The 24,830-nt window shown below is 58.0% G+C and overlaps 2 protein-coding genes across 3 annotated transcripts; one reads left to right on the forward strand and one right to left on the reverse strand.

The window, feature by feature from the left end:
* Positions 1 to 77: 77 nt before the first annotated feature.
* Positions 78 to 17,502, reverse strand: COPE (COPI coat complex subunit epsilon). Of its 2 annotated transcripts, XM_060144831.1 has the most exons (10): positions 17,320 to 17,499; positions 11,311 to 11,373; positions 9,301 to 9,401; positions 6,058 to 6,210; positions 4,791 to 4,844; positions 4,202 to 4,283; positions 2,899 to 3,054; positions 1,558 to 1,626; positions 423 to 497; positions 78 to 276 (listed from the first exon to the last, which is right to left on the reverse strand). In XM_060144831.1, exons 1-10 carry the CDS (start codon positions 17,443 to 17,445, stop codon positions 229 to 231), a joined length of 927 nt encoding a protein of 308 aa, XP_060000814.1. In that variant the 5' UTR covers positions 17,446 to 17,499; the 3' UTR covers positions 78 to 228. The 2 variants fall into 2 exon arrangements, with proteins under 2 accessions (XP_060000814.1, XP_060000815.1); XM_060144832.1 differs by lacking the exon at positions 1,558 to 1,626 and having other exon boundaries at positions 17,320 to 17,502.
* A 279-nt stretch (positions 17,503 to 17,781) lies between these two features.
* DDX49 (DEAD-box helicase 49) lies at positions 17,782 to 24,812 on the forward strand. Its single transcript, XM_060146647.1, has 13 exons — positions 17,782 to 17,936; positions 18,807 to 18,930; positions 19,549 to 19,634; positions 19,723 to 19,844; positions 20,186 to 20,373; positions 20,517 to 20,657; positions 21,400 to 21,475; positions 21,772 to 21,848; positions 22,025 to 22,122; positions 23,208 to 23,282; positions 23,930 to 24,018; positions 24,111 to 24,182; positions 24,274 to 24,812. The coding sequence occupies exons 1-13, from the start codon at positions 17,822 to 17,824 to the stop codon at positions 24,460 to 24,462; spliced, it is 1,452 nt and encodes a 483-aa protein (XP_060002630.1). The 5' UTR covers positions 17,782 to 17,821; the 3' UTR covers positions 24,463 to 24,812.
* The last annotated feature ends 18 nt before the right edge of the window (positions 24,813 to 24,830 follow it).

Consider the following 24,830-nt stretch of genomic DNA (forward strand, 5'->3'; position numbering starts at 1 on the left):
CAGGCCCCTCCCATCTGAGCCTTGGTTCCCACATGCTCCCCTCAAAATGGCTAGAGCAAACATGGATCCGGTGGGGATACCTGGAGTGGAGACATTTATTGACAAAAGTGGGGGCTGGGCTGGGCTTCCAGCCTCTGCTTCTGGCCAAACGGCAAGTGCCCGGTGGAGAGGGCAGCACAGCCCTGGCCTTGTATCCCCACAGCTCCAGAAACGCGTCTGGGGCCGGTCTCAGGCGCTGGGGGCGTAGTGCAGTACCAGCCGGTCAAAGTCATTTTCCTTCAACGTGAATAGGGGGCGGGGAAGGGGGATGGGGGTGGGCAGAGAAAGGGGACAACTTGTGAGCCAGGCCCCAAGTTCTGCGCTTTGCCTGGCAGAGCCTCGGGGGTCTAGGGCTCAGAGACGGGCCGCCTGCACAAGCTCACCTTGGCCTGGTACTCCTTGATGAAGGGGTGGGACCTGTGGGCGTCCTTCAGCTGGGACAGGTAGCGGTTTGTCACCTGTGGGGGAGGCAAGGTTAGCTAAATATGGGGACTCCATGGTGGCTCTGACCTGCAGGATAGGGAGTGGGGTGAAACAAGGGCCACCTGGCCAGACCCAGGCAAGAGCCCTGGTTTCCCCACATTTTCTCCATCACAACCTGCCGCCCCGGAACCATGCTGAATTTGAGAGGACCCTGGCGGGTGGCGAGCACCACCTGGCACACAGCCTGCACTTGGTACATGCGTGAAGCATGCACCAGGTTCAGGGATGCGGGCTGGGCAGGGACCCAGGCCCTGGGAGAGGCAGGAGGCCAGGAGTGGAAGGCAGGTCAGGGAGCACGGGGCTGGGAAAGGAGATGGATTTGTTCTGGGCACGTCGTATGGAGACACCTCAGAGGTGGGCCCTCGCTCCCAGCCTTGCCCTACCCGCCAGGCTCAGCCCTGACCATGTGGGGCTAGGGGCATCTGTCTGGCTCTGTTTCTCCAAAACTGATAGTCTGGGGATGTCTCTGCGGTGAGTGGGAGAGTGGTCCTATCTGTCCTGCACCACCCCAGCCCTGAGGCTGTCTGGGGGGCTCTTCTTCGAGAAACTGGTGACAGACCATCATGAAGCCCTGAGGCAGGCCCCTGGCCGGCTGGGCAAGACACCTAAATGGGGCAGTGCCCCAGCGTCCTCCTCCCCGCCCTCAGACAAGGTAGGCTCAGCAGGATTGCTCCCCTGAGCCCTGGTGTCCGCCCCCAATCCTGAGGTGGCACAGGCTGAGTCCCAGCCTGGGAGCCCTGAGCCTCAGCCCACTTGTCTGTAGGACCCACAGAGCAGCTGACCTGCAGCCCCGACCAGGGTGGGGACCCCGGGAGAGTACTTGCAATGCCAGCTTCCCGGGGCCGATCTCAGCTGCACCCACTCGTGGGGAACAGGTTTTTGCCCCAAGGCCAGGCCAATCTTGAAGGTCAGACCCTGAGGCCCCAAGCTCCCTCTAGAGCCGGGGCCACACCAGAGACCCCTGCTCACCCCAGGCTGGCACCATGAGGGCCGGAAAACACTCCTGCACCTGGCTGAGGGTGGGGAGGGTCCTACCTCGGGAGGCTTGCCCAGGTGCTGGGACAGGACGATGAGGTTGATCAGGGTCTCAGGGTGGCCGCTGTCCTGGCAACACAAGGGGACACCAGACAGGCAGGGTCAGCTCCTCCAGGCCCCCATCTCAAGCAGGGCTGGGATTGCAAGACCCAGCACGCCCCCACCACTGGCCGCTCCACAAGACAGTGACCTCAGGGCCCTCCCTTCTGCCTCCCCACACCGGCTGCTTTCCCAGTGAGCGTGTTGCTTCATGTGCAGACCAGTCTGACACACAGCCCCCTTGCTTGTCGCAATTTGGGAGGGGCGTTTTTATCACAAATCTCAAAGTAATGGAGTCCAGACCAAGGCGGCCTCAACCTATCACAGCCCAGCTAGCTGCTCCTCCTGCTGCAATGAAGCCTGAGACCGTGGGACAGACCCCTCCCGCCCTGCCTGCTCCCCAGGGGCACTGGCAGGAAGCTGCGGGAAATTACCAGAAACTCCAAGGGGGTGACCTCACCCCACCCGCCCATATTGGGCTCTGAGGCACAGGGAACTCTGGGAATCAGCTCGGCCGCTACCTTGGCCAGGAACCCCAGCCAGAGCCCCTGGCTGGGGCGAGGCAGGGACATGCCGCTCAGGATGCAGGGCGCCACAGGCTTGAGGGGCTGCAGGGACCCAGGCCTCCTGCACAGATTTGGCTCCACCTCATGCTGCCCCTCTTTGCAGAGACCCGCATTCTCCCCACCAGCACGGGGCGCTCTGGTAGGCGAGGCAGCTCCACACGGGCAGCCTGACGACACCAGCCAGCAGGAGCACCCGACTGACTCCCCTCAGCCTGGCCCCACTCGGCCAACAACCTGACGATAGCTCGGCCCCTCACAGAGACGAGCATGGAGAAAGCTTCCCACTGGTGTCAGTGTCTCATTATATCAAACAACGTTTCAGATGGCAGCCGTGAGAAGACAACTGCGGCAGCCCTGAGTGCAGCGCTCCAGGCCCTCTGCTCGACAAGGATGGGCAGAGGTGACACATCCCGTCGGCAGCCTGCTCTCCCCTCGGCAGCAAACGGGAGCTGTCTCTCCCAAGCACAGACCCAGGTGAGGGATCACCACGAAAGGCCCCTGGCCAGGCAGCCAAGGTGTCAGTGAAGAGGAGACAGAGCGTGGGTCTGCTCAGCTCAGGCCGACAGGGGCCCAGGCTGACGGGATCCTCGCATTTCCAAGAGAAGTTAGAATAAGGATTGTCGCTTGCAATCCTGAGTTTTAACTGATATGGCATTAAAATCCCCACATGGCCACAAGGCAGGCCACGGGGTCTGTGGCACACCTGTTTCTGGGCTGGGGCTGCGCCTGCCCATACCTTGTCCAGAGCCTCCTGCAGCACGCCCTCCGCGGCCTCCCACCGGCCCTGGGCCATGTGGCAGGCTGCCTGCCCACTGAGCAGCAGCAGGGTGGACGAACACTTGTCAGCCATCTCCTGGAAGATGTAGTAGGCGTCCTGCAGCTTCTCACCACCCTGCGGGGACAGTTGACATCACCGCTTTGTCACCCTGCTGCCCGGCCCTACCCTGCCTGCTCCCTCCTGGAGGGATCCCAGCACTTTGTGGAGACAATCCCAGTGCAGCCGGCCCACGGCAGGCAGTCTTTGGACACCGCCCCCTTCCCCGAAGAGACCCTTGTGCAGCTAGTGCTGTGAAGGGGCCGAAGCGGTACGCAGACCCCCTCAAACCCGGCTCCCCAAGCCCTACGTTTATAGACTCGAAAGCCTCGGCTTCAAGAGGAAGAATCAGTGCATGGGCAGCTGGGTCAAGGTCTGAGCTGGGACCACTGGGACACATGGCCCATCGGGGTGGCCTCTGCTCTAGCAGCCGTGACCCCGACCGCCCGAATTCTGAATAAGAAGGTTCTGTCCACCTGGTAAAGACACAGCGCCACACCTGCAGTGGAACCTGAGACCAAGATGTGCTTGTGAAAGACTGCTAGGCTATGGGAGAGAGCCGTTCCGGTTTGTCCCAATAAACTGAATGGATACTGTGGGGTGAGGCCTCAGCCCTGCAAAAGGATGTGCAGATGCACATACGAGGAGCACAATTTAAAAGGCCCATACAAGGGAGCGACTCAGAGAAAGGAAGCCAAATGTCCAAATCCAGAAATGGGGCTGCTGCCACGAGAGGGGTGCCCAGGCACGGGGGGGTGGGGGGCGGGCTCCAGGGGGGAAAGCGTGCGGGGGATACGGGCACCAACCCTGTGCTGGGAGCCCAGAGAGCAAGCTGAGCAGCAGCCAAGAGCAGGGCCAGCCCCAGAGGAGGGTGCGCTGCCAGTTGGCTGGCTCCGTGCACCCGGGCTGGGGAGCGGGAGGGGGTACGTGCAGGCAGAGGTACGCCGAGTCCGGTTCCATAAACCCCCAGTTTGTTCACTCTGGCTCTGGCCAAGCCTCTCGGCTGCAAGGAGCCAGAAGGGGTCAAGCCCAAGAGAGGGGGAAAATGTGCTGGGGCTCCTCCAGGGGACTAGCCCCCAAGAAAGCAGGAGGTCCAGTGCGTCTGTGGAACCCCACCTGCACCCTCCCCACAGGAGCAGCCAGCGCTGCGCACAGGGGGTCGCCGCCACCTCCTGGCTCCCGGATGCTCCTGTCTCTCATGCCCGCACACAAGCCGGGTACTCACCACAGCCAGGCTGACCCAGGCGGTGGCCAGCTGGGTGAGGGTGGCATCCTCGTCCTGGTCCTGCATTTTCTTCAGCTCCTTCCTGGGGGCAGAGGAGAGAGGCAGGAGGTGTCCGGTAGCTGAGTGGCCAGTCACTGTGCCCCACCCCAGCCCGAGTTCCTTGCTCACGAGGCCCCAGGACCTCAGGCCCCGGCCTGGCCACCCCCCATCCACGGCGGCACACGCCTCTGCATGCTTGCAAAGCCCACCCCAACCCTGCAAGATGGGCCCCACTGCCTGCCTCACAGAAGGAAAGTGAGGCACAGACAGTGACGCCCCTTGTCCCAGGCAACACCCTGCAGAGACGAGCAGGTAGACAATAGTGCAGTCACCCCAATGGACTAGAATGAAATAAATGGAGAAACACTCGTGTCACTGATAATCAGAGCCAGGGGGAGGGCTCTGGGTGGTCCCCATGCCGCGTGCACCCTTGAAGACAGCGGCCTGGCTGCTGGAGAACACAGGGTCCCAACATGGCCTGGCCGTTGCTAAGATACCCCCCCACCATGCACAGGCCACAGCCCAGAAGCCCCAGTGGGGAGGGGCTTACCGGGCGAGGTCCAGGCGGTCTAGCTTCAGCAGGATCTGCACCGTCATGGCCATGCTGTGGGAAGGGCGGGCAGTCAGTGAACTCCTACCCCACTTTATCCTCCACCAGGAGCTCACTCTGTGTAAGCACCACCTTCCAGAAACCTCCCCTTGAGTGCTCAGGCCACCAGCCCCGCCTTACAGAGGGGCACACTGAGGCTGACTGTCAGCCCAGCTGGGCCAAACTCAGACCTGGGCGCTGCTCAGCTGGGCTGAGCACCCCATCGCTTCCCAGGCCCTGCACTCCCACCTGTCTCTGCTGAGTGTGCTTGGGCCGGGAGCTCCCATGGGGTCCCCAGGCCTGTGGCCCACTCCCTGCCCGCCCCGTGGCTGGCCATCCCATTTGTACCCCCGTCTCCTTTCCAGAGTCCCAGATGAAGTGCTGCAGGGGAACACCTGCTCCGTGCTTTCAGCGCCCACACCCACAGCCCCTTGCCTCGAGCCCAGACAGCTGTGACCACCGATCACTGATGTGGCCACTTGTTCCCGAGTTTTCCCGCCAGAACATGACCCAGCACCCAGACCAGCCCGAGGAGAAGCATGAGAAACATTCGTGGGGTGCACTGCCTCACCAGCCGTGTGACATGCCTATTGCAAACCCTTCTCTGGATCAGGTGGGACATAAACGGATATGAAGGAACACGCGGTGACCAACTAACCAAGGGAAGGCAGAAACCAGAGCGCTCATGGGGGAGAATGGCTGCACCCTGCAGGGCTGGAGTCCTGGCTGCAGGGAGCCGGACACAGCACAGCCCAGAGCCACCTCCTGGGGTGGGGGTGGAGCCGACAGCAGGCTGCAGGGCGCTCCAGTGCCCAGGCCCGGAGTGCCCTGAGGGCCGGTCTCAGAGGAGGGTCCGTGGGGCCCAGGGAGGACATGGAAATCCAGGGCCCAAGGCAGAGAAACACAAGGCTTCATGGGAGAAGGGAGGGTGCAGAAATCTCAGGCAGAGACAAAGGTGCTTTCTGCTCTGCTCCTGGGAACAGAGGGTTTTCAGCCCCGGGTGATGTGTCCTCAGAGCAATGGCCCAGCCATGCGGAAAAGTGTGTCTCCTGGACGGAGAACAAGAGCTGCAGCCTAAATGGGAGGCCCATGCCCCATCCCAGCCCCTCTCTTTCAGAGCAGCCCCCCTTGCCGTTCCTATGACGATGGCTGATGAGGCCCTGAGCTGCCTGGACACCAGAGGAGCCACTCACGCTGGCCGTTCCCCCAGTGCAGGACAGCCACTCACCACTCCAGGCTATCCCCTTGATGCAGGGTGCGCAGGGCTGCATCTGGGTTCTGGTTGTGGAAGTAGATGGAGGCAGCCATGAGCAGGAAGGTGGTGTTGGTCACGTCCACGGTCCGGCTCATCTCCCGGTCCAGCTCGGCCACGATCCCATCCCTGCGAGATGCAGCTGCTCAGAGCCCGAGGCAGGGGCGGGAGGCAGCCTCTCCCCCGTAGGAACCGACCGGCCCTGAGAGGGCGAGTCAGGCCCCCCGGGGCACAAAGCAGCAGAGGGCAGGATAGGCCCAGCTGTCTCTGCCAAGCCCCACTAGGTGCCAGTCTCGCCACCTCCCCACCAGGCACTCCTCACCCCTCACATAAACACGGAAACCAAGGCCAGGAGAAGCGGGGTTGGTTGCTCCAGGCCCAACGGGGAGTGTGGGGCAGGAAGGGCCATGTCTGGCTCTGCCCACGAAGCAGCATAAACGACCATCCAGGTCTCGAGCTCCACTGGCCCTCAGTGCTCGGGGGCTGAGGTGTCCACGCCGCCCCACATGCACAGGGACAGGCTAGCTCAAAGGGGACACCTCCACAGGGACATGAGGCCACACAGGTAAACCTCACACTGGCGACGTCACCAACTTCCCGAGGAGACCAGTGGTCTCAGCAGAGGGTCCTGATCTACCTCGGTCAGCGTCAGGCCTGGGTCCTGAGGGCGGCTGTGCAGGACGACACCCCACTGACAGGGTGGCTGCCCCCGGTTCCCGAGCTTGGTGTGCAGGCTGCTCCCGGCAAGTGGATGTCATGCGCGACTGGGGGCTGGGAGCCGGCAGCAGGCTGGAGTTCAGGCTTGCCCGAGGACCAGCCGGACGCCCTCACCCGCCACAGGACACCAGAGCCTCGGTCTGCTTAACTGAAACAAGGAGCTGCAACTCCTTGTTTCAAAGGGCTGCTGAGCGGTTAATGAGAGAAGGGAGGCAAGGGCCCGGCCCTGTGTCACTGCTGGACAAATGTTGTGGCTTGGGACACACAGTCTCAACAAGCGCATACGTTTCATGCGGGTTGCTGGGGGCTGGTGGCCCAGTGCCTGTGTACCTGAGCGCCCCTGGAGGGCAGGGATGTGCCTATTACTCCCTCTGCGCCCACCAGAGAGTGCCTGACGGACAAATGACTTCAAATCTGAGTCTCTTCCCCGCTCTGCACAGAAGGGCTGTGCACAGGGATCACACAGGGTTGGCGTGAGGAGCCCCAAGGCCACGTCCCAAAGCTTCCTGCCTGGTTCCTGGCACACAGGCTGTGAACACGGTGCCTGCTCTTGTCCTTGTAACCTCAGTGCTGTACGTTGTTCCTGGAACACGTTGTGGTTACCCTTGCGGGCTCCAGCACTTTCTCCACCACCTGCTCGCTGGGCAGTTTGTATGGGGTGGTTTGTACTGCCAGGATGGATGCACCAAGAGCCGCTCTGCTTTCCCGAGCACCTGCTCCACGCCGTGGGCTTCCTGCGGGTTCTTTTCTGTAGTGCTCACGGCAGCCCTGGGGCTCCTTCCCCTTCCGAAAGGAGAATGGGGTTTGTCACCCCAGCTAGAGACGTGCACAGAGAGGGTGAAGGGATGGCCTCAGGAGGCTGCCTGTCTTAGTGTCCTGGGGTTGCTGTCACAGAGCCCACAAACCAGGCAGGGGATCAAAACAACAGGGGTTTATTCTCTCCCAGTTCTGGAGGCCAGCAGTCTAAAATCAAAGTGCTGGCGGGATTGGTTCCTTCCTCCAAGGGAAGATCGGTCCTGGTCCTTTCTCCTGGAGCTGCAGCAGTCCTTGGCTTGTGTCTCTTTCACCCCAATCTCTGCCTCCATCTTCACGCAGCCTCCGCATCTGTGTCTTCTCTTCCATCTCTTATGAAGATACCAGTCACCGGATTTAGGGCCCACCTTATATCCAAGATGATCTCAAGATCCTTAACCACTTACATCTGCAAAGACCCCCATTTCCAATGAGGTCAGGTTCACAGGTTCTGGGGGTCAGGACATGGACATGTCTTTTGGGAGTCCCCATTCAGCTGCCACTGCTTAAGCCTCTCTGAGTAAATCCTTCAAGTGTCTGTGGACGAAGGAGCCTGATCACAGAAGGTGGAGCACAGGGCGCTGCCCTCCACGAGGAAGGAGCGGAGGTTGGGGTCACAGCAGACAGTCGCACCCACACTTGGGACTCACAGATGGCGGCAGCAGCCTCCGAGGAAAGCGTACTGTCAACAAGGTCATGACCACATCCTGGTCTATTAAGTTCCACAGGGCAGAGATCGGGGGGAGGGCCCCTCTGTGAGGCGTCACAGTGCTGTGAGGGGCGGCCTGGGTGGTGGAAGGGCCCTGGGGCTGGGACAAGTAGGCGGGAATTGGCTCACCGAAGAGAGTGGCTCCCTGTCGTGGGCTGTGCTGCCCCAGCCTTCCATCCCAGCCGCCCTGTGGGGAGTGTTTTACCTCCGAAATCCCAGGGGGCCTCAAGACCAGCCCATTCCAAGGGGCGGGGGAAACCGAGGTGCAGAGGGGCCACGGGGCCTGCTGCGTCAGGCTGGTGCTCCACGCACAGGTGAGGCAGGGCCACACGGCCCCCACCTGCAGAGGCCGAGTTCACGTGCACCTGGGCGAGCATCCCAGCCAGCAAGGAACAGCCCATGCACCTGCCTGTGCAGGAACCACCTGAGGCCAGCAGGGCTGGACTGTGAGCTGTCTCAGACCCCAACGGAGCAGCAGGTAACAGGCGGGGCTGGTCCTGGGATGCTCAGCACTTCCAGGTCCCCATAGCCCGGACCACCCCACCTCTCCTGGCCATCGCCTGAGGGAGTTTGATGACTGCTGGTCTGTGGCACAGGTGGACACACCCAGCTCAGGGTGAAGACTTGCTGTCCCCTCCCACCCTCCATCTGGGCGGAGATGAACGATGTGTGGTGTGGCTGCCATTCCCTCCCCTGCACAGTGGGTGAGCAGCAATGGCTGGAAGACTGGCTGCAGGGTCCCCACCCTTATGTACCAGGGGAGGTCCTCCTGGCAAGAATGAGGCCCTCACAGTCCCTAGGTATCTGTACACAAGTCCTCATCTCTGATCCCCAGCCCCCCGCCCCCTTTGAAGCAGGGTCCATCACAGTCTCCCACTGAGCAAGTGAGGGAAACTGAAGCTCAGAGAGGTGAGAGGGCAGAGGAGGGATGCCAACTAGACATCCTCTGCCCACCCAGGCCCATCCACCGTGCCCCAGGCCTGCCCCCCACCCAACCTCACCGCCGGCTGTCGCTAGCCAGGTACTCAGCAAACATGCGCACGGCCTGGAGCTCTGGGGCCGAGGAGGGCTTGATCTCATCCAGGACCACGCCGTACTTCCTCTGTGGGCAAGACAAGCAGGCTGTCAGCTCCGCCCGAACTCCCCGTGGGGTTTATATGTTCTCAGACCCCAGGAACATACAAGGGCTTCTTGGCTCTAGCACTGCCCTGGTGGAGCCCCAATACCAGGGGCCGGTGCCCACCACTCCCAGGGACCCCCTCAGCCCACGGGTGCCATCCCCGCTGGAGTGCGCTGTGGAAGCCAGCACAGCATCACTCGTTAGCTGTCGTGCCACGCTGCCCACTGCTCTAGCCGGAGACCCTGGCAGCTCACTGTTCAGCCCCTGGTGGTGAAGTGACGGGGTGAGGGCCCCACCAGCTCTGGGGGTGGGGTGCGGTGGTGTCACCAGGGGCAGGGGGTCTGGGCACTGGCTTCTATTGAGCAGAACATGCACCCCACCGACAGACACCCAGTAGGGAGGTCACTGCAGGGAGGGGAACTGGAATCAGGGACCCATTTTTCACTCTTTCTTTCTAGGTAGTTTCAGTATTTTCGTTGCCACTGACATGTATTCATCTTTTAAAGATATACATACACACACGAATATATGAACACGTCCAAGGACATTCTGGGGCGCACCGGGGCACCCTACTCTGCTGGGGACCACACACACTGTCTGGGCCCCAGCTTCACCCTGGAGGTTGGTGGGGGGAGGGTGGTGAGGGGGGCTTGGTCCACAAGGTGGAAGTTCCATCAGGCTCCAGAACGTTCCATAGAGGGAAAGATGCAAACAGACCTGGGAAGCCACCCGAGGCCTGATGTGAGGTGGGGGCATCTGTGGAGCCATGTACCCACAACAGAGAAGTCTATGGCTGTGGCTGTGGGACGAGGTTGGTGGGAGGCTGGTGGGTCTGGGGTGGGAACAGGGCGGGGCACAATTCAATCCTGTCTGCAGAGTCCAGATTGTTTTTAGAACAGAAGAATGCAGTCTTACTGCATTATCAGGGTAATGCTGCTTTTTAAAAACCCTAGTGTCTGTGGAAGCAACCTAAATGTCCATCAACAAAGGAATGGATAAAGAAGACGTGGTACATATATACAATGGAATATTACTCAGCCATAAAAAAGAACAAAATAATGCCATTTGTAGCAACGTGAATGGACCCAGAGATTCTCAAACTGAGTGAAGTAAGTCAGAAAAAGAAAAATATCATAAGATATCGCTTATATGTGGAATCTAAAAAAAGACTACAAATGAACTTACCTACAAAACTGAAATAGAATTACAGATGTAGAAAATAAACTTATGGTTACCAGGGTTGGGTAAGGGGTCTGGGGGGAGGGATAAATTGGAAGATTGGGATTGACACATACATGCTACTGTATACAAAATAGATAACTAATAAGGACCTACTGTACAACACAGGGAACTCTACTCAGTACTCTGTAATGGCCTATATGGGAAAAGAATCCAAAAAAAAAGTGGATATATGTATTTCTATAACATATTCACTTTGCTGTACACCTGAAACTAACACAACATCATAAATCAATTATACCCCAAATAAAAGAAAGAAAAAAAACCTAGTGTCTAAACTGTGGGTTTTGGCTAATAACAGTATCAATATCACTGCATTGATTGTAACAAAAGCACCCTGCCAACCCGAAATGTTAATAAGAGAAAATGCCTGTGTGGAGGGTGGGCATTTGGAATTCTCTTTGCCATCTGCTCAGTTATTCTGTAAACCCAGAACTGTACTGAACAAGTGAAATCTATCCATTAAGTATAAAAAGAAAAGCAAGAAATCCCAACATTGGCCCTCTGGCCTAGTGCTCCAGGGCCTCAGGGACACTGCCACCTTCTTGTGGTGGCCACACCAGCTGCTCGTGGTCCCCGCCCCTGCCGACACTCTGTTCCTTACTCTCCTTCCCCCGGGTGTTGGCAGTCATGGTCAAGGGCCCACACTCACCTGTGCCAGGTACGCTCTGTACAGGAAGACATCCCTTTCCACATCTCTCTCCAGGCTTGACGGCTGTGGAAAAGCAGGTCAGAACTCTTGGGGGCTACGCGCCCAACAGGCCCTCAGAGGCCACAAGTGGGCAGCTTTCTCAGTGGAGTCTGGGTCCTAGTCCCGGCCCTGGCTCTCAGCTGCCTATGACCTTAGGCAGCAGGAGAGCAGCCTCCACTGAGGGCATGTAGTGTGCTGGGCACCTCATTCTGTGCCACCCTGACATCTCCCTGGGAAAGGAGGTTCGACCGTCACCCCCATCCATTCAGGTGAGGGATGGGGGCACCAAAAGTGCTGAAACTGCTCCAGCCACACAGCAGGGGCCAGGGCAGAGCCCACGCTTCTGACCACTGGACACGTGGCTGCTTGTGTCAAGGCGGAAGGACCCCAGGGTGCAGTGGATCAAAACAGAAGCTGCTCAACAGTATGGGTGGTCCGAGGACAGCAAGGGGTGGGGGTGGGGGTAGGTATGGGAATGCCCTGATGCCCAAGTTTGTACAAGCCTAGCAAACAGGCCTGGGAGGATTCCTATCCGGACATGAATGGTGGATACTGGAGAAGGGATGGGACCCAGCGGGAGACGTGCGAAAGGGACTTACTTTCTGTAATGAATACTTCCATGCCTCTTGTTCCTGTCCTGCTTTTGTTTCGAAACGTTCTTTAAACGTGACAAACAGGAGAGATGAAGGTCTGCCTCACTCGGAGGACCTTTCTGGGAGAGCTCAGCTTGGCTGCCCCAGCATAGCAATGTCTGGGTCTAGCCAGGCTGGGTGAGACCTTGGGGACCGCCCTATACTCGGGGACGAGGCCCACGGGCCACACTCCCTCATCCCAGCCACCACACAGAACCCAGAAGCAGGTGTGAGGTGACCTCCTACAGGGTTCACTGTGGGACGGCGAGGGAGGCCCCCACGAGGCTACGGGCAGGTGAGGGACCCTTCCTCGGAAGAGCAGCTTTGGACCACGCCCCAGGGTGCTGGCTGACTTCCTGTGGGCCCTGTGGCACCTGGGGTGGCACAGAGCAACTCAGCCTAGAGGGCACGCGGGTGCTGGGACAGGCCACCTGGGGGCTGGGAGAGGAAAGTGGCGTGGGGGAAGGGGGCCGGCCACCTTGGAGTCACTACTCCAACAACCTCTAAGCCACAGGGCCTGAGGAAAAGCACAGAGAGAATGAACAGCCTGTCCAGCTGCCAGAGCACAGGGACAAATGTTCTGGAGCCCCGCCGGTGGGAGCACGCCAGGACTGCTCTCCCCCGAGGCTGAGAACCAGACTCCTAGTCCCCAGGCCTTCTTCCCAGCCTGAGGGGGCGAGGGCGCTGAACGTGTCCTCCTCCCAGGCCAAGGGAGACTGCGAACAAGAAGCCTGGCTCCTGGCCCCAGCCAGACTCAGGCCAACTTTGCCTGGGGGTCCCAGCAGCTTGCTCTGGCCTTGGTGGCCAGGCTGGGGATCCGGCCATGATTTGGAACACGGTGTCCTCTATATGAGTGACTCTGAAATGACCCTCGGAGGTGGTCACTGGTGAGGACAACCCACTTGGGGTCCCCATACCACCCTCAGTAAAAAAAGAGACAAATGTTGGCTGTTGCTATCTTTGAAGCAGGGACACAGTGGGATGCCTTGTGGGGGACCAGGGTCCCAGAGGCAACTCTGAGCCTCAGCTGCCCCCTCTGTAAAACAGGCACCACCACTGACCCTGCAGGACTGCCAAGGGGGGTCACCGAGACCCCACACACAGACGCTCAGGACCCTCTCAATCAGCCAAAGAGAGAAGAGCTTCTGGGAGGTGTAAGAACAAGGACAGATGTACAGACCAGGGAACACCAGGGACTGTGATGCATGCCACCGGGTGAGTGGTCTGGTCCCCAGTCCTGACAGCTCATCAGAATCACCTGGGAGCTCAGAAACCAGAAAAGCCAGGAGGCTTATGCCCACCAACGACGTCCAACCCCGAGGTGGCCTCAAACTGCCTTCAAACAGCTCAGAGGTGCAGCCAAACTAGAGGAAGGGGTACTGTAAAGGGAAGTCGGTGATGGGGTTTGGCAAGGAGGATCACGTTCCCTCCACTTACTGGCCATCAGTGTCCCCTGACCACACTCGACGGTCAGCTCCTGGAGGCTTTCTTAGCTGCTTCATCCCTAACACCTGTGCAGTGCCTGCCATCTTGTGGGCACTTGCGAAATGTCTGACAGGTAGGGAAACAAGCATCACCATGATGCCAGCACTGAGACACACCAGGTGTTCTACCTGGCGCCACCTCTGGTGGTGCCTGAGGTTGCTGGGGCTGCTATAACTAACCACCAGCTGGGCTGGGGGGTGTGCTTAAAGAAACAGAAACGTATTCTCTCGTGGTTCTGGAGGCCAGAAGTCCGAGATCAGGCAGAGCTGTGCGCCTTCCATAGGCTCTCTGGGAGGACCCTTCTTTGCCTCATCCGGCTTCTGGTGGCTCCAGGTAGTCCCTGGCTTGTGGCTGCCTCACCCCCACCTCTGCCTCCATCTTTTCTGTCTGCCTCAAGTCTCTCTCTTAGGACACCAGTCATTGGATTTAGGGTCTATCCCAGCCGATCTTGTCTAGAGATCCTTCACTGAATTACAGCTGCAAAGACTCTTTTCCAAATAAGTCACACTCACAGGTCCCGGGTGAACGTATCTTTTCAGGGACACCATTCAACCCAGTACAGGCTGCCTAAGAAGGTTTAGGTGGCCTGTGGACCAGAATTAAATCACGTCTAATGGCCCAGCAGGGACAGGACTCCCGCTCTTCCGGATGCGTCAGGTAGAATCTCTTGGTTTGGTGCCGGTGCATCTTTACCACGTTGCTAAAGAGGGTGTAGCTCCCCCAGCTCAGAGGTTTGGCCGCAGTGTGCCTCCAGCAAGAGTGACTGCTGAGGGCTTCCCTGGTGGCGCAGTGGTCAAGAATCCGCCTGCCAATGCAGGGGACACAGGTTCGAGCCCTGGTCCGGGAAGATCCCACATGCTGTGGAGCAACTAAGCCTGTGCGCCACAACTACTGAGCCTGCACTCTAGAGCCCGTGAGCCACAACTACTGAGCCTGCACTCTAGAGCCCGTGAGCCACAACTACTGAGCCTGCACTCTAGAGCCCGCATGCCACAACTACTGAAGCCCATGCACTTAGAGACCGTGCTCCTCAACAAGAGAAGCCACCACAATGAGAAGCCCACGCACCACAACGAAGAGTAGCCCCTGCTCGCCGCAACTAGAGAAAGCCTGTGTGCAGCAACAAAGACCCAACGCAGCCAAAGATAAATATAAAAAAAAAACAAAAAAAAAACTGTTGGGACTTCCCTGGGGATAAAAAATCCGCCTGCCAACGCAGGGGACATGGGGTTCACTCCCTGGTCCGGGAAGATCCCACATGCCGCAGAGCAACTAAGTCCGCGAGCCACAACTACTGAAGCCTATGCGCCTAGAGCCCGTGCTCTGCAACAAGAGAAGCCACCGCAATGAGAAGCCCGCGCACCGCAACGAAGACCCAACACAGCCAATAAATAAGTAAATAAATAAATAAGAGTGCTGATCTGGTTTCCTTTGTTTTCCATCACTCTCTACATACAGCAGGTCATGCTGATTCCTTCAGCAGGGAGGTAAAGTTTGCATATTATGACACAATAAGACGGAAAGAACACATTGCTGTAATGCAAGCAGAACAGACACACAACAGAAGACAGACGGCGGATCATGAGTATAACACTGAACCTCACAGGGACCCTACTGAGATGAATGTCATCGTTCTCATTTGACAGGAGGGGAAAGTGAGGCTCAGAGAGGTGCAGTGACTCAGCCTTGGCTGCAGAGAGAACACAGAAGAGACAGAATCTGAGCCCAGGTCTGTCTCAATCTTCTCATGGTCTACACTACCCCAGCAAGGAGGCATGTAACAACCATGGCGCCAAACGGACAAGGTCCCCCAGAGATGTCCATACCAGTCCCTGGGGCCTGTGAACAGCTTACATTACATCACGAAAGGGACTTCACAGGTGTGATTAAGATTATGGACCCTAAAAATGGAGACACTATGCTGGGTTATCTGGGAGGATCCAGTCTAATCACGGAAACCCTTAAAACCAGAGGACTTTTAGACAAAAGAAATGAAGAAGGGGAAATTCGAGAGACTCCAAGTGAGAACCCTGTGGCTGGTTCTGAGATGGAAGGGTGATATGCTGGGTTGAGGACTGGAGAGAAGCATCCAGAAGCCTCCAGGAGCTAAGGGTGGTCCCTGGCCAAGAGGTAGCAACTTGAACAAGTTAGGAAGGTGCTTCTTCCCCAGGACCTCCAAAAAAGGACACAGCTGGGCCAACACCTTGATTTTAGCCTGGTGAGAGCAGTGCTGGATTTCTGACTTACAGAAGCTGCGAGATAATAAACGTGTGCTGCCTGACTTAAGCTGTCGTTTGGTAATTTGTCACAGTGGCCATGGAAAACTAATACAGTCATGCAAATGTTATTTCAACAATTCCTAATCTCTTACTGAAGTCTGTTTGAGGTTTTACCCCCCATTATGCAGATGACACTCAGGGACATGGGGTTCACTGCCAAAGGCCAGAAGGGAAAGCAAGCCTTCCTTACTTCAGAATCCAAATTCCTCCCAACCCTCTGGCTGCCTCTGGGAAGATGTCTGCAACTCCCTTGTGTGGCGCTCCGATGGCCTCCCACACCATCAGAATAAAATCCAAACCCCTGCCGTGGCCCTTCAGGCCCTGCCCCTCACTCTGCCCACCTCCTTCTTCATCTCCTCCACTGTGCTCACCTCACTCCTGCCACACCACCCTCATGCCTTGACTACATGGAGCTCACTGTGGCCTCAGCACCTTTGCAGCAACTTATGGGGTTAGAGCCTTCTCAAGGTTTGGTCACAGGTTAAAATGGCAGTCAGAGAGCCCTGATCTGACCACTCCCACGTGAAGCAGCCCCCACCCCCATTGCTGATCAGCACTTTTTTATCTCCCCTCTCCCCTAGAGGACTCAAACTGAAAACTATGTATTCTCTTCCTTGGTTACTTGTTTACTCTCTTCAGGACACTACACCATGGGGGCTGGCAAAGACCCTGTCATGTTCACCGTTCTTAAAAATTCTCCAATGGCTCACTCTCAAAGTGACAGTACCATCCATGTGCCTCCTCAAATGGTGCTGCTCGCGGGCCCTGCTGCCCCCTCTCCTGTCACCCACTCACCGCCTGGTTGCCTGGGCCCTGCCTTGAAGGGCTACATTTTCTAGCTCTCAAACAGCCAGGCTCACTCCCACCACTCTCCGTCGCACCACCTCCTGACATCTTGTTTATTTACTTGTTTACTGTCTGTCTCCCTTGGGAGCTGAAGCTTCCAAGAGAGCTGGGAGTTTTGTCTATTTTGTCACTGCTTTGAGCCCAGCACTGATATCCTGCCTGGCCCATACAGATGCTCAATGAGGAATGCATGAATGAATGAATGCGCAAGTCTGGGGAGAAATAACCTGGTTAGTGGGGCAGGGTAACGAGCGAGAAGCCATTTCTCTCCTGAGCCTCCCTTTTCTCACCTGTAAAATGAGGATAAACAACAGTCCCTACTTCACGGGTATTGAGGGCATGGCGGCACAGTGTGGGTGCTCAACAGATGGAAATATTATTGTTGTTGCTGTCTTTATGATTACTACTGTAGCGTAGTATCATTACCATTGTTATTATTACTATAGCGGTATGAACCCCTCTCTTACTCAAATGCCTCCCAAGGCTCAGTCTGAGAGAGCGCTCAGAGTGAGAAGTATCGTTAAAGTGTTACTGCTTTGAGTTTGGTCATAGGACAAGGATAATTCTTCACCGCGCTCTGAAGAGATGTGGCGGCGTGGTGGGGGCGCGGGGATGAAACGGCGCGAGGTGAAGTGGGAGGGTTTTTAAAACCAGAGCGCGACCCGCAGCCACCAGGAAGCGTCTTCCGCCTCCGCCCCCAAGGTCCCCCAGCCCCGCAGCCGCCGCACCTTCACCCGCTGCGCCTCGTTGATGCACTGCTGGTAGCTGCCAATGTAGAAGGCATTCTTCACGTCGAACAGCTCGTCCACCTCCCCGGAGCCTCCAGAGGCTGAGCAAGGAGCCGGAGGCGCCATGTTGCTGGCCGCTCACCCGCTACTCCCACTGAGAGACACGTCGGCCGGAAGGAGGGAGTCACCGCGGGGCACGCCGGGAAATGTAGTTTACTCGTTCATCCCTAGAGATGAGCCAATGGGAGACTCAGACGGGAGTCAAAGGGGCGGGAGACGCAAGTGCGTCTCGCAGGGCATCTGTAATTCGATTCGATCCTGAGAGCCAACGGGATTCGGGGAAGAGTGGTAAGGATGTGGTAGAGGCTAGGAATGGCAGTGAGCTGCAAAGGGTGGGACCAGGCAGGAGGCAGATCCAATAAACTGGAAGGCTTTCCTGACGTCATCAACACGCACCGGAAGCACGGCTCACACTGGTGCTTACACTGGGCTGGCGGCGAGGATGGCTGGCTTTGCGGAGCTTGGGCTGTCATCCTGGCTCGTGGAACAATGTCGGCAGCTAGGTTTGAAGCAGCCCACGCCCGTGCAGCTCGGCTGCATTCCCGCCATCCTGGAAGGTGAGTATGGCTAGGCCTCTTCTCCAGGAGGCGTCCGCGCTCCTGTCACCTCACTTCTCTCAGCTTTTGCCCACGCCGGCCCCGTGAGGCGAAGGGCAGTCTTGGCCCTTACGGGCGATCCTGGGTTCCGGAGGCAGACTAGGCAGTGTCGGCGTTTAGGGTGTACGGCTGACTCGCTGTGTGTCCGCACTCAAGTGATGTAATCTCTGAAACTTTTATAGCCTCAGAGCACTGGGAGGGTTTGATGAAAAACTAATAGATAGTACTGGGAAAATTCGGTAGAGCTTGGATTACTAACTCCATTTTACAAATGGAAACTGAGGTTGCCAAGATTACTGGTAAATCCACAGCTCTGGTCCCTAGACTGCTCTTCTCCCCACTCCTCTGGTCCAACCCCGTTTTGCCATTAAAGGGACGCCTTCAGGAAGCCTAGGATGTGACAAATTGAGGCATTAAATAAACAAGGATGAAGGAGTCAGTAGGGAGCATAGGATGCAGATTGGGGGGAGGACATTCTGGGTTTCCCAAGCCCTGATACCCCGGAAGGAGTCAAAACGAGGTCGTGGTTAGTAGCAGGTATCTCAGGGCAGATGGATGTGGGTTCCAGTCCAGCCTGATACTCACTGTCTGTGTATCCTGGGAAAATCTTTGAGACTTTGTTTCCCCTTATGTTAAATGGGGATTATAATGGCTTCGCCCTTCTAAAATGTGTCAGTTGCTCTAAATGGAAAGTTGTCAGAATGCCTGGAACGGGAACGGTACAGGCCAGTACTGAGCATACAGTAATTGCTCATTAAATGTTAGCTGCTGTAAACTGTGCCCGATACAACACCTGTCTACACCTGTGACACTGCTTTGCCCTCTGCCCAGGTCGGGACTGCCTGGGCTGTGCCAAGACAGGCAGTGGCAAGACGGCAGCGTTTGTCCTGCCCATCTTGCAGAAGCTGTCTGAGGATCCCTATGGCATCTTCTGCCTCGTCCTGACACCCACCAGGTGAGTGCCCCAAAGGCCTCGTGGGTGAGTTAACCAGCTGTGTTCTCTCGGGCAAGCGCCTTTACCTCTCTGAGCACACTTTCCATGTGTGCAAGATGGGGACAGAAATTATGCCCACCTCTTAGAGGTGCTGAAGAATTAACAAGACAGTGTGTGAAAAGTTTTGAGCACAGGGCTTGACTCAGGGGCAAGCAGGAAGGCCGGGAAGTAGGGACACAGGCAGAGAACAGGCCTGGGCGGAGCTGGGGCTGGGGGCAGAGAGGAGAGGACTTGGACACTGACCAGCCCTGGGGGAGGGGGGACTGACACTTGGGTCTCAGGCTTTGATGACTGTGGTGTTGAGGCCATTGCTGAGGACGTGGGAAGAAGAAAGGCCAGTGTGGGTAGGACTGGCAGGGGACAAGCCATGGGCTGTTTGGGGATCCAGCCTAGTGAGAGGGTAGGGACCACAAGGGGCCTCCAACACTCAGTATCAGAACCTTTGTCCAAAGGGGACTGGGAGCCTCGGAGGGTGTGTGAACAGGAGAGGTCCAGGCAGGAGGCCGTAGGGTGGAGATGGGAATGAGAGGCAAGCACAAAACCGCTATCTGACCCAGGCTGGCCCCTTCATGCCCACAGGGAGCTGGCCTACCAGATCGCAGAGCAGTTCCGGGTCCTGGGGAAGCCTCTGGGCTTGAAAGACTGCATCATTGTCGGCGGCATGGGTATGGGGGGCCCAGGGAGGCTCTGGGCATGGACCTTCTGCAGTCTCAGACCATCCACCCAGCCCCACCTCTCGCCCTCCACCCACAGACATGGTGGCCCAGGCCTTGGAGCTCTCCCGGAAACCACATGTGGTCATCGCCACACCAGGGCGCCTGGCTGACCACCTCCGCAGCTCCAATACCTTCAGCATAAAGAAGATTCGCTTCCTGGTAAGTCAGCCTGGGGCCCTGATACATCCATGTGGGAAATGTGTGTCCCACAGGCCATCCAGTACCACGCTGGGAATGGTGATAAGAACAGCTCAGGAACCAACAAAAGGGGGCCTGTATTAGTAAAGATAGTTGGGGGCTGGGCCTCTCTGAGGAGGTGACATTGGAGCTGAGATGGGTGAGGGAAAAGGCCTCCAAGACCTAGAGGGAGAGTGCTCTAGGGCCCACATCTTAGACCAGGAAGGAGGCACATGGGGAAGGTGGGTCGAGCCCAGGCATGTAGTCAGGACTCGGCCAGCACCCTCACCCCAGATCCCTACCCCCTGCTGCCGGCACTACAGGTGATGGATGAGGCGGACCGGCTGTTGGAGCAGGGCTGCACTGACTTCACCGTGGACCTGGAGACCATCCTGGCGGCTGTGCCGACCCGCAGGCAGACGCTGCTCTTCAGTGCCACGCTGACCGACACGCTGAGAGAGCTGCAGGGCCTGGCCACCAACCAGCCCTTCTTCTGGGAGGCTCAGGCCCCGTGAGTCCATAACCACGCTCCTGGGGGAGCAGGGCAGGCGGGAGTCCAAGTGGGGGTCACACCCAACAGAGGTTACTACCCATGGGCAGGGTGGGCTATTGGCCTCATTCAACAGAAGGGGAAACAGGCCCGCCTGTCCCCAGTGTGCGCACAGTAGAACAGCTGGACCAGCGCTACCTGCTAGTGCCTGAGAAGGTCAAGGATGCCTACCTGGTCCACCTGATCCAGAACTTCCAGGACGAGCACGAGGACTGGTCCATCATCATCTTCACCAACACATGCAAGTGAGTGTGGGCAGGCCCGCCTCTCCCATCCCCCGGGCGCCCCTCCCATAGCCCTTCACGGAGGCCTGAGAGGTGGCCCAAGGTTGGAGGTATGAGGCATACAGATGGTCTTGGCACTCCGGGGCCTCTGCTCAGACCAGCAGTTTCAGAGGATGCACTCAAGGGGGCTCAGAGAGGTCAAGCAGTTTGCCAAGGTCACCCCTCCTGAAGGCAGAGCCAGGATTTGGGGTTCCTCAGACCTGCCTTTAACCGGAAGGGCTGAGGGCCTCAGGCTCTCTCCAGGAGACCCCTGCAGCAGCTGAGAAGGCCCTGGAGCAGCCTATTCGCTGTGGTCTCAGGATGTCAATGAGGCCCGGCACATCAGCACCAACACCTGGGGCTGTCCTCTCCGCAGACCCAGGGATTTCAAAAACCTTTGAGGCGTTCAGGGAGAGCGTCAAGGAGCTGTAGAGTAGCCTAGCCTGAGCCAGCGTAGAAGGGCAGTCCACAGCACGTGGAGGAGACCTCCTGACTGCTGCCCCCCAAGAATTTCTTGGCCACCAGAAGAGAAAAGTCTGGATGTAGGGCCCACTCTTGTTGGCTTAGGCCAGGGGAGGGGTCAGTGGGCAGGACACTGCAGCCTGGCTTCTCCTTCCCCAGCTGTGCAGGGCCACCTACTTGGGGACTTGGGGGGTGGGAGGGCCAGGAGCACCTTTCCAGGACCCTAGCGCTAGATGGGCTGACAGCACATCCTTCCTGCCAGGACCTGTCAGATTCTGTGTATGATGCTGCGCAAATTCAACTTCCCCACCGTGGCTTTGCATTCCATGATGAAACAGGTGAGGCGTTGGGCAGCCCCACAGATCCCCTCACCCGCCAGCCTTGCCCTGGGGACTTCTCCCAGCTTTTGCCCAGGCCCTTTCCTCTGCCTGGAACACTCTTCCTGCCACCTGTCTGCCCCAGTCTGGCCTCCTCAAGGTCATCTCCCTCACTGGACTGTGAGCCACTTGAGGGCGGAGACTGTCCTGGCCTCTGCCCTGTCCCCAGGCCTCACACAGTAAGCGCTCAAACGTTTGTTGAGATGCTACCTCACACCCCACTTCCCACCCCCAATTCTCTCCCCAATCCGGCACAGAAAGAACGCTTTGCCGCCCTGTCCAAGTTCAAGTCCAGCATCTACCGGATCCTGATCGCGACAGATGTGGCCTCCCGGTGAGCAGCTCCAGGGTACTCCCTTCCCCATGACGCCCCCCACAAAAGGGCCAGAGGGAGGGACTGGCTTCAGGCATGGGTCAGGCAGCCTCAGCTTCACTGCTGAACGACCTTGGGTGAGTCCCAACCTCAGTTTCCCCACATGGACAGAGGTGCTGACCGAACTCTCTCTCCAGGGGCCTGGACATTCCCACGGTACAGGTGGTCATCAACCACAACACCCCCGGGCTCCCGAAGATCTACATCCACCGAGTCGGCCGGACAGCCCGTGCAGGTGAGCACACAGGGTGGGGCAGCCTTTGGCACCCGCCCCTTCTGCCTGCCCACACCACGAGGAGCCAGAGTCACAAGCTGGTGGGACACAGGAGGGCTACAGGCCACAGGTGAAAGACACTAGAGGAAGCACTTGCAAGTTGGGGGAATCGGCCTTTTAAAACTGTAGGTGGGGATGCTCTTCTCACCCCCAGCAGCACTAACAGTGACACATGCTGTCCCCTGGGGACACGGTACACACTGGCCCCATCCCCACCACTCCCTGTTGCCTCACCCCAGGCCCCTTTACCCGTCAGGGCTGCCAATCCATGCCCAGCAGCAAATAGGTGTACGAGTCCTGGTGGGTATGACGCTGCCCTGTGGGATTTGCCGTCCAAGTTCAACCTCTCGCTGTGACTCTCGCTAGGAGCCAAGGAGGCATCCTTGTGTCTGCTCCCCAGCCCCACCCAGGAGGGGCACGGAGTCCAGGAGATTTTCTCACACCTGGAGTGGGCAGAGATACGGTTTCTGGGGCCAGACTGGGCCTGTCCCTTCTCTCCTCCCCTGTGGCCTCAGGAAGGTCACATCAGCTCTCTGGGCCCCCACTGCCTCATCCAACAATGGGTAATAAGAAGGTGACACCTGTTTGGGGCTGCTCCGAGGGCCATGGGCGTGGCCAGCTGCCAGTGCTGTTCCAGCACTAGTCACTGTCACAGGAACGGGGAATGGAGAAAGTGGTGTGCAGAGATCTGAGCTGAAGCCTGTCTGGGCTTATTGCTGACAGAACGTGGCCTGGGCTCCCTGGCGGCCACACCGAAATGGGAAATCAGCCACATCACCTGTATAAGGCCAAGCTGGCAGGAGAGCTGCCTCTCCCTGGAGTCCTGCAGCTCCCCTGGGACAGACCTGCCTACTACGCAGAGGTCAGGCAGGGGGTTGAGCCCTGACGCCCTGAGCGTCATTCATTTCCAGTCACTCACTCACCCACCGAGCTCCTGTACTGTTCCCCTTGATTGAGAGGAGCCCTGAGCCGCCTGCTGGTCAGGACCTGCTTCTGTTGGCCCTTTGTCTTGGCCTCCAGCACACAGCCTGGGTGTGTCCCCACAGGGCGGCAGGGACAGGCCATCACACTGGTGACGCAGTATGACATCCACTTGGTACACGCCATCGAGGAGCAGATCAGTGAGTAGAGGGGCAGAGGAGGAGAGGGGAGGGGAGGCGGGTGCTTCTGGGTGAGATGCCACTCAACCCTATCAGATACCCGCTAGCCTGCTCACGTGAGCAGGCTTAAACTGCGCTTTCCTTCTTATGCAACCCTCAAAGAAGTTTCTTTTGCCCAGTTGTTGAAACAAGCTCTGCAATGGCCTTCAGCAGCTGAAAGCCACATCTGGTGGGAAGGGACTCTGGTTTCTCAGACCAGAGTGTGTGGGTGGTCCCTGTGGATGAGTCAGAAGCCCCAGGGCTCGGGCCTGGGCATGTTTGAAAAACCCCCTTGGGTGGTTTAATGTGTAGCCAAGACTGAGAACCTCTGGGGCACCTCCAGTTACTGCACAGACTGTCCTAAGATTCAGAAATGTCTTGACTTTAAAGGACACTGTTTCCAGGAAAAAAAAAAAAAAATCCCTAGTCAAATTCATAGTATTGCTAACAACAAAAAAAGAGCAGTCTATACCTTCCTTGGGTCTGAAATCTTAGCTCTTGCCCACCTGATCCTTATCTGCTACGGCCCTGGATGGCCTTGCATGCCCTGCTACACAGGGAACTCACTACATAGTTGAAATCCCTCTCCATGTCGTGCCTGCCCCCCTGTGACCCTGCTGTCCCCACAGAGAAGAAGCTGGAGGAGTTCTCGGTGGAGGAACCTGAGGTGCTACAGATCCTCACACAGGTCAACGTGGTGCGGAGGGAGTGTGAGATTGTGAGTGTTGGGGAAGGGGCTGGTCCTTGGGGCCCAGGGTGCTTCCTGGAAGATGGTGACCCCCAAGACGGCCTCTCCCTCCCGCCCCCCAGAAACTGGAGGCAGCCAACTTTGATGAAAAGAAAGAGATTAATAAGCGGAAGCAGATGATCCTGGAGGGGAAGGTGAGGGCTGAGCCGGTGGTGGAGTGGGCGTGGGGCACAAGCTTCCCCACGGACGATCAGCTTAGCCACCTTCCGGTCCTCCCCATGCCAGGATCCCGACCTGGAGGCCAAGCGCAAGGCCGAGCTGGCCAAAATCAAGCAGAAGAACCGGCGCTTCAAGGAGAAAGTGGAGCAGGCACTGCAGCGGCAGAAGGCCAGCGGGGCTGGCCACAGGGGGTGTCCATCCAGGGCCCAGCCTGAGGCCTGCTTGTCCCCAGCACCCGCTCAGGGCCCGGCCTGAGTTCCACACGGCCCCCGTCTGCCCAGCCTGGGACGCCTTCATCCAGCTGAAGGTTGGAGGGTCCTCCCCTCAGGATAATCTCTCCTCCTAGTCTTCCCAGTCCCCCTCAGTGGAGCCCACGGACACCCACATTCAGTGTGCAGCTCTCCACCCCACCCTGCAGCCCCTGGTGGCCCCTCCTCAGAACCTTGGCCAAGAGGCAGGCTGCAGAGGAGGAAAGAAGGCTATGAGGTTGGGCCCAAGTCCACGTGCAGTGACCCCAGCCCAGGGTCACCCTGGGGGTGCCGTGGGGCCCCAGAGTGAAGGTGTGTCGTTGCAGGAGATGCTCAATAAATGAGTCTTTTGACTTCCCCAGTCTGACTCTCGGG

Source organism: Lagenorhynchus albirostris, chromosome 3, assembly GCF_949774975.1.
Source record: "Lagenorhynchus albirostris chromosome 3, mLagAlb1.1, whole genome shotgun sequence".
NCBI lineage: Eukaryota > Metazoa > Chordata > Mammalia > Artiodactyla > Delphinidae > Lagenorhynchus > Lagenorhynchus albirostris.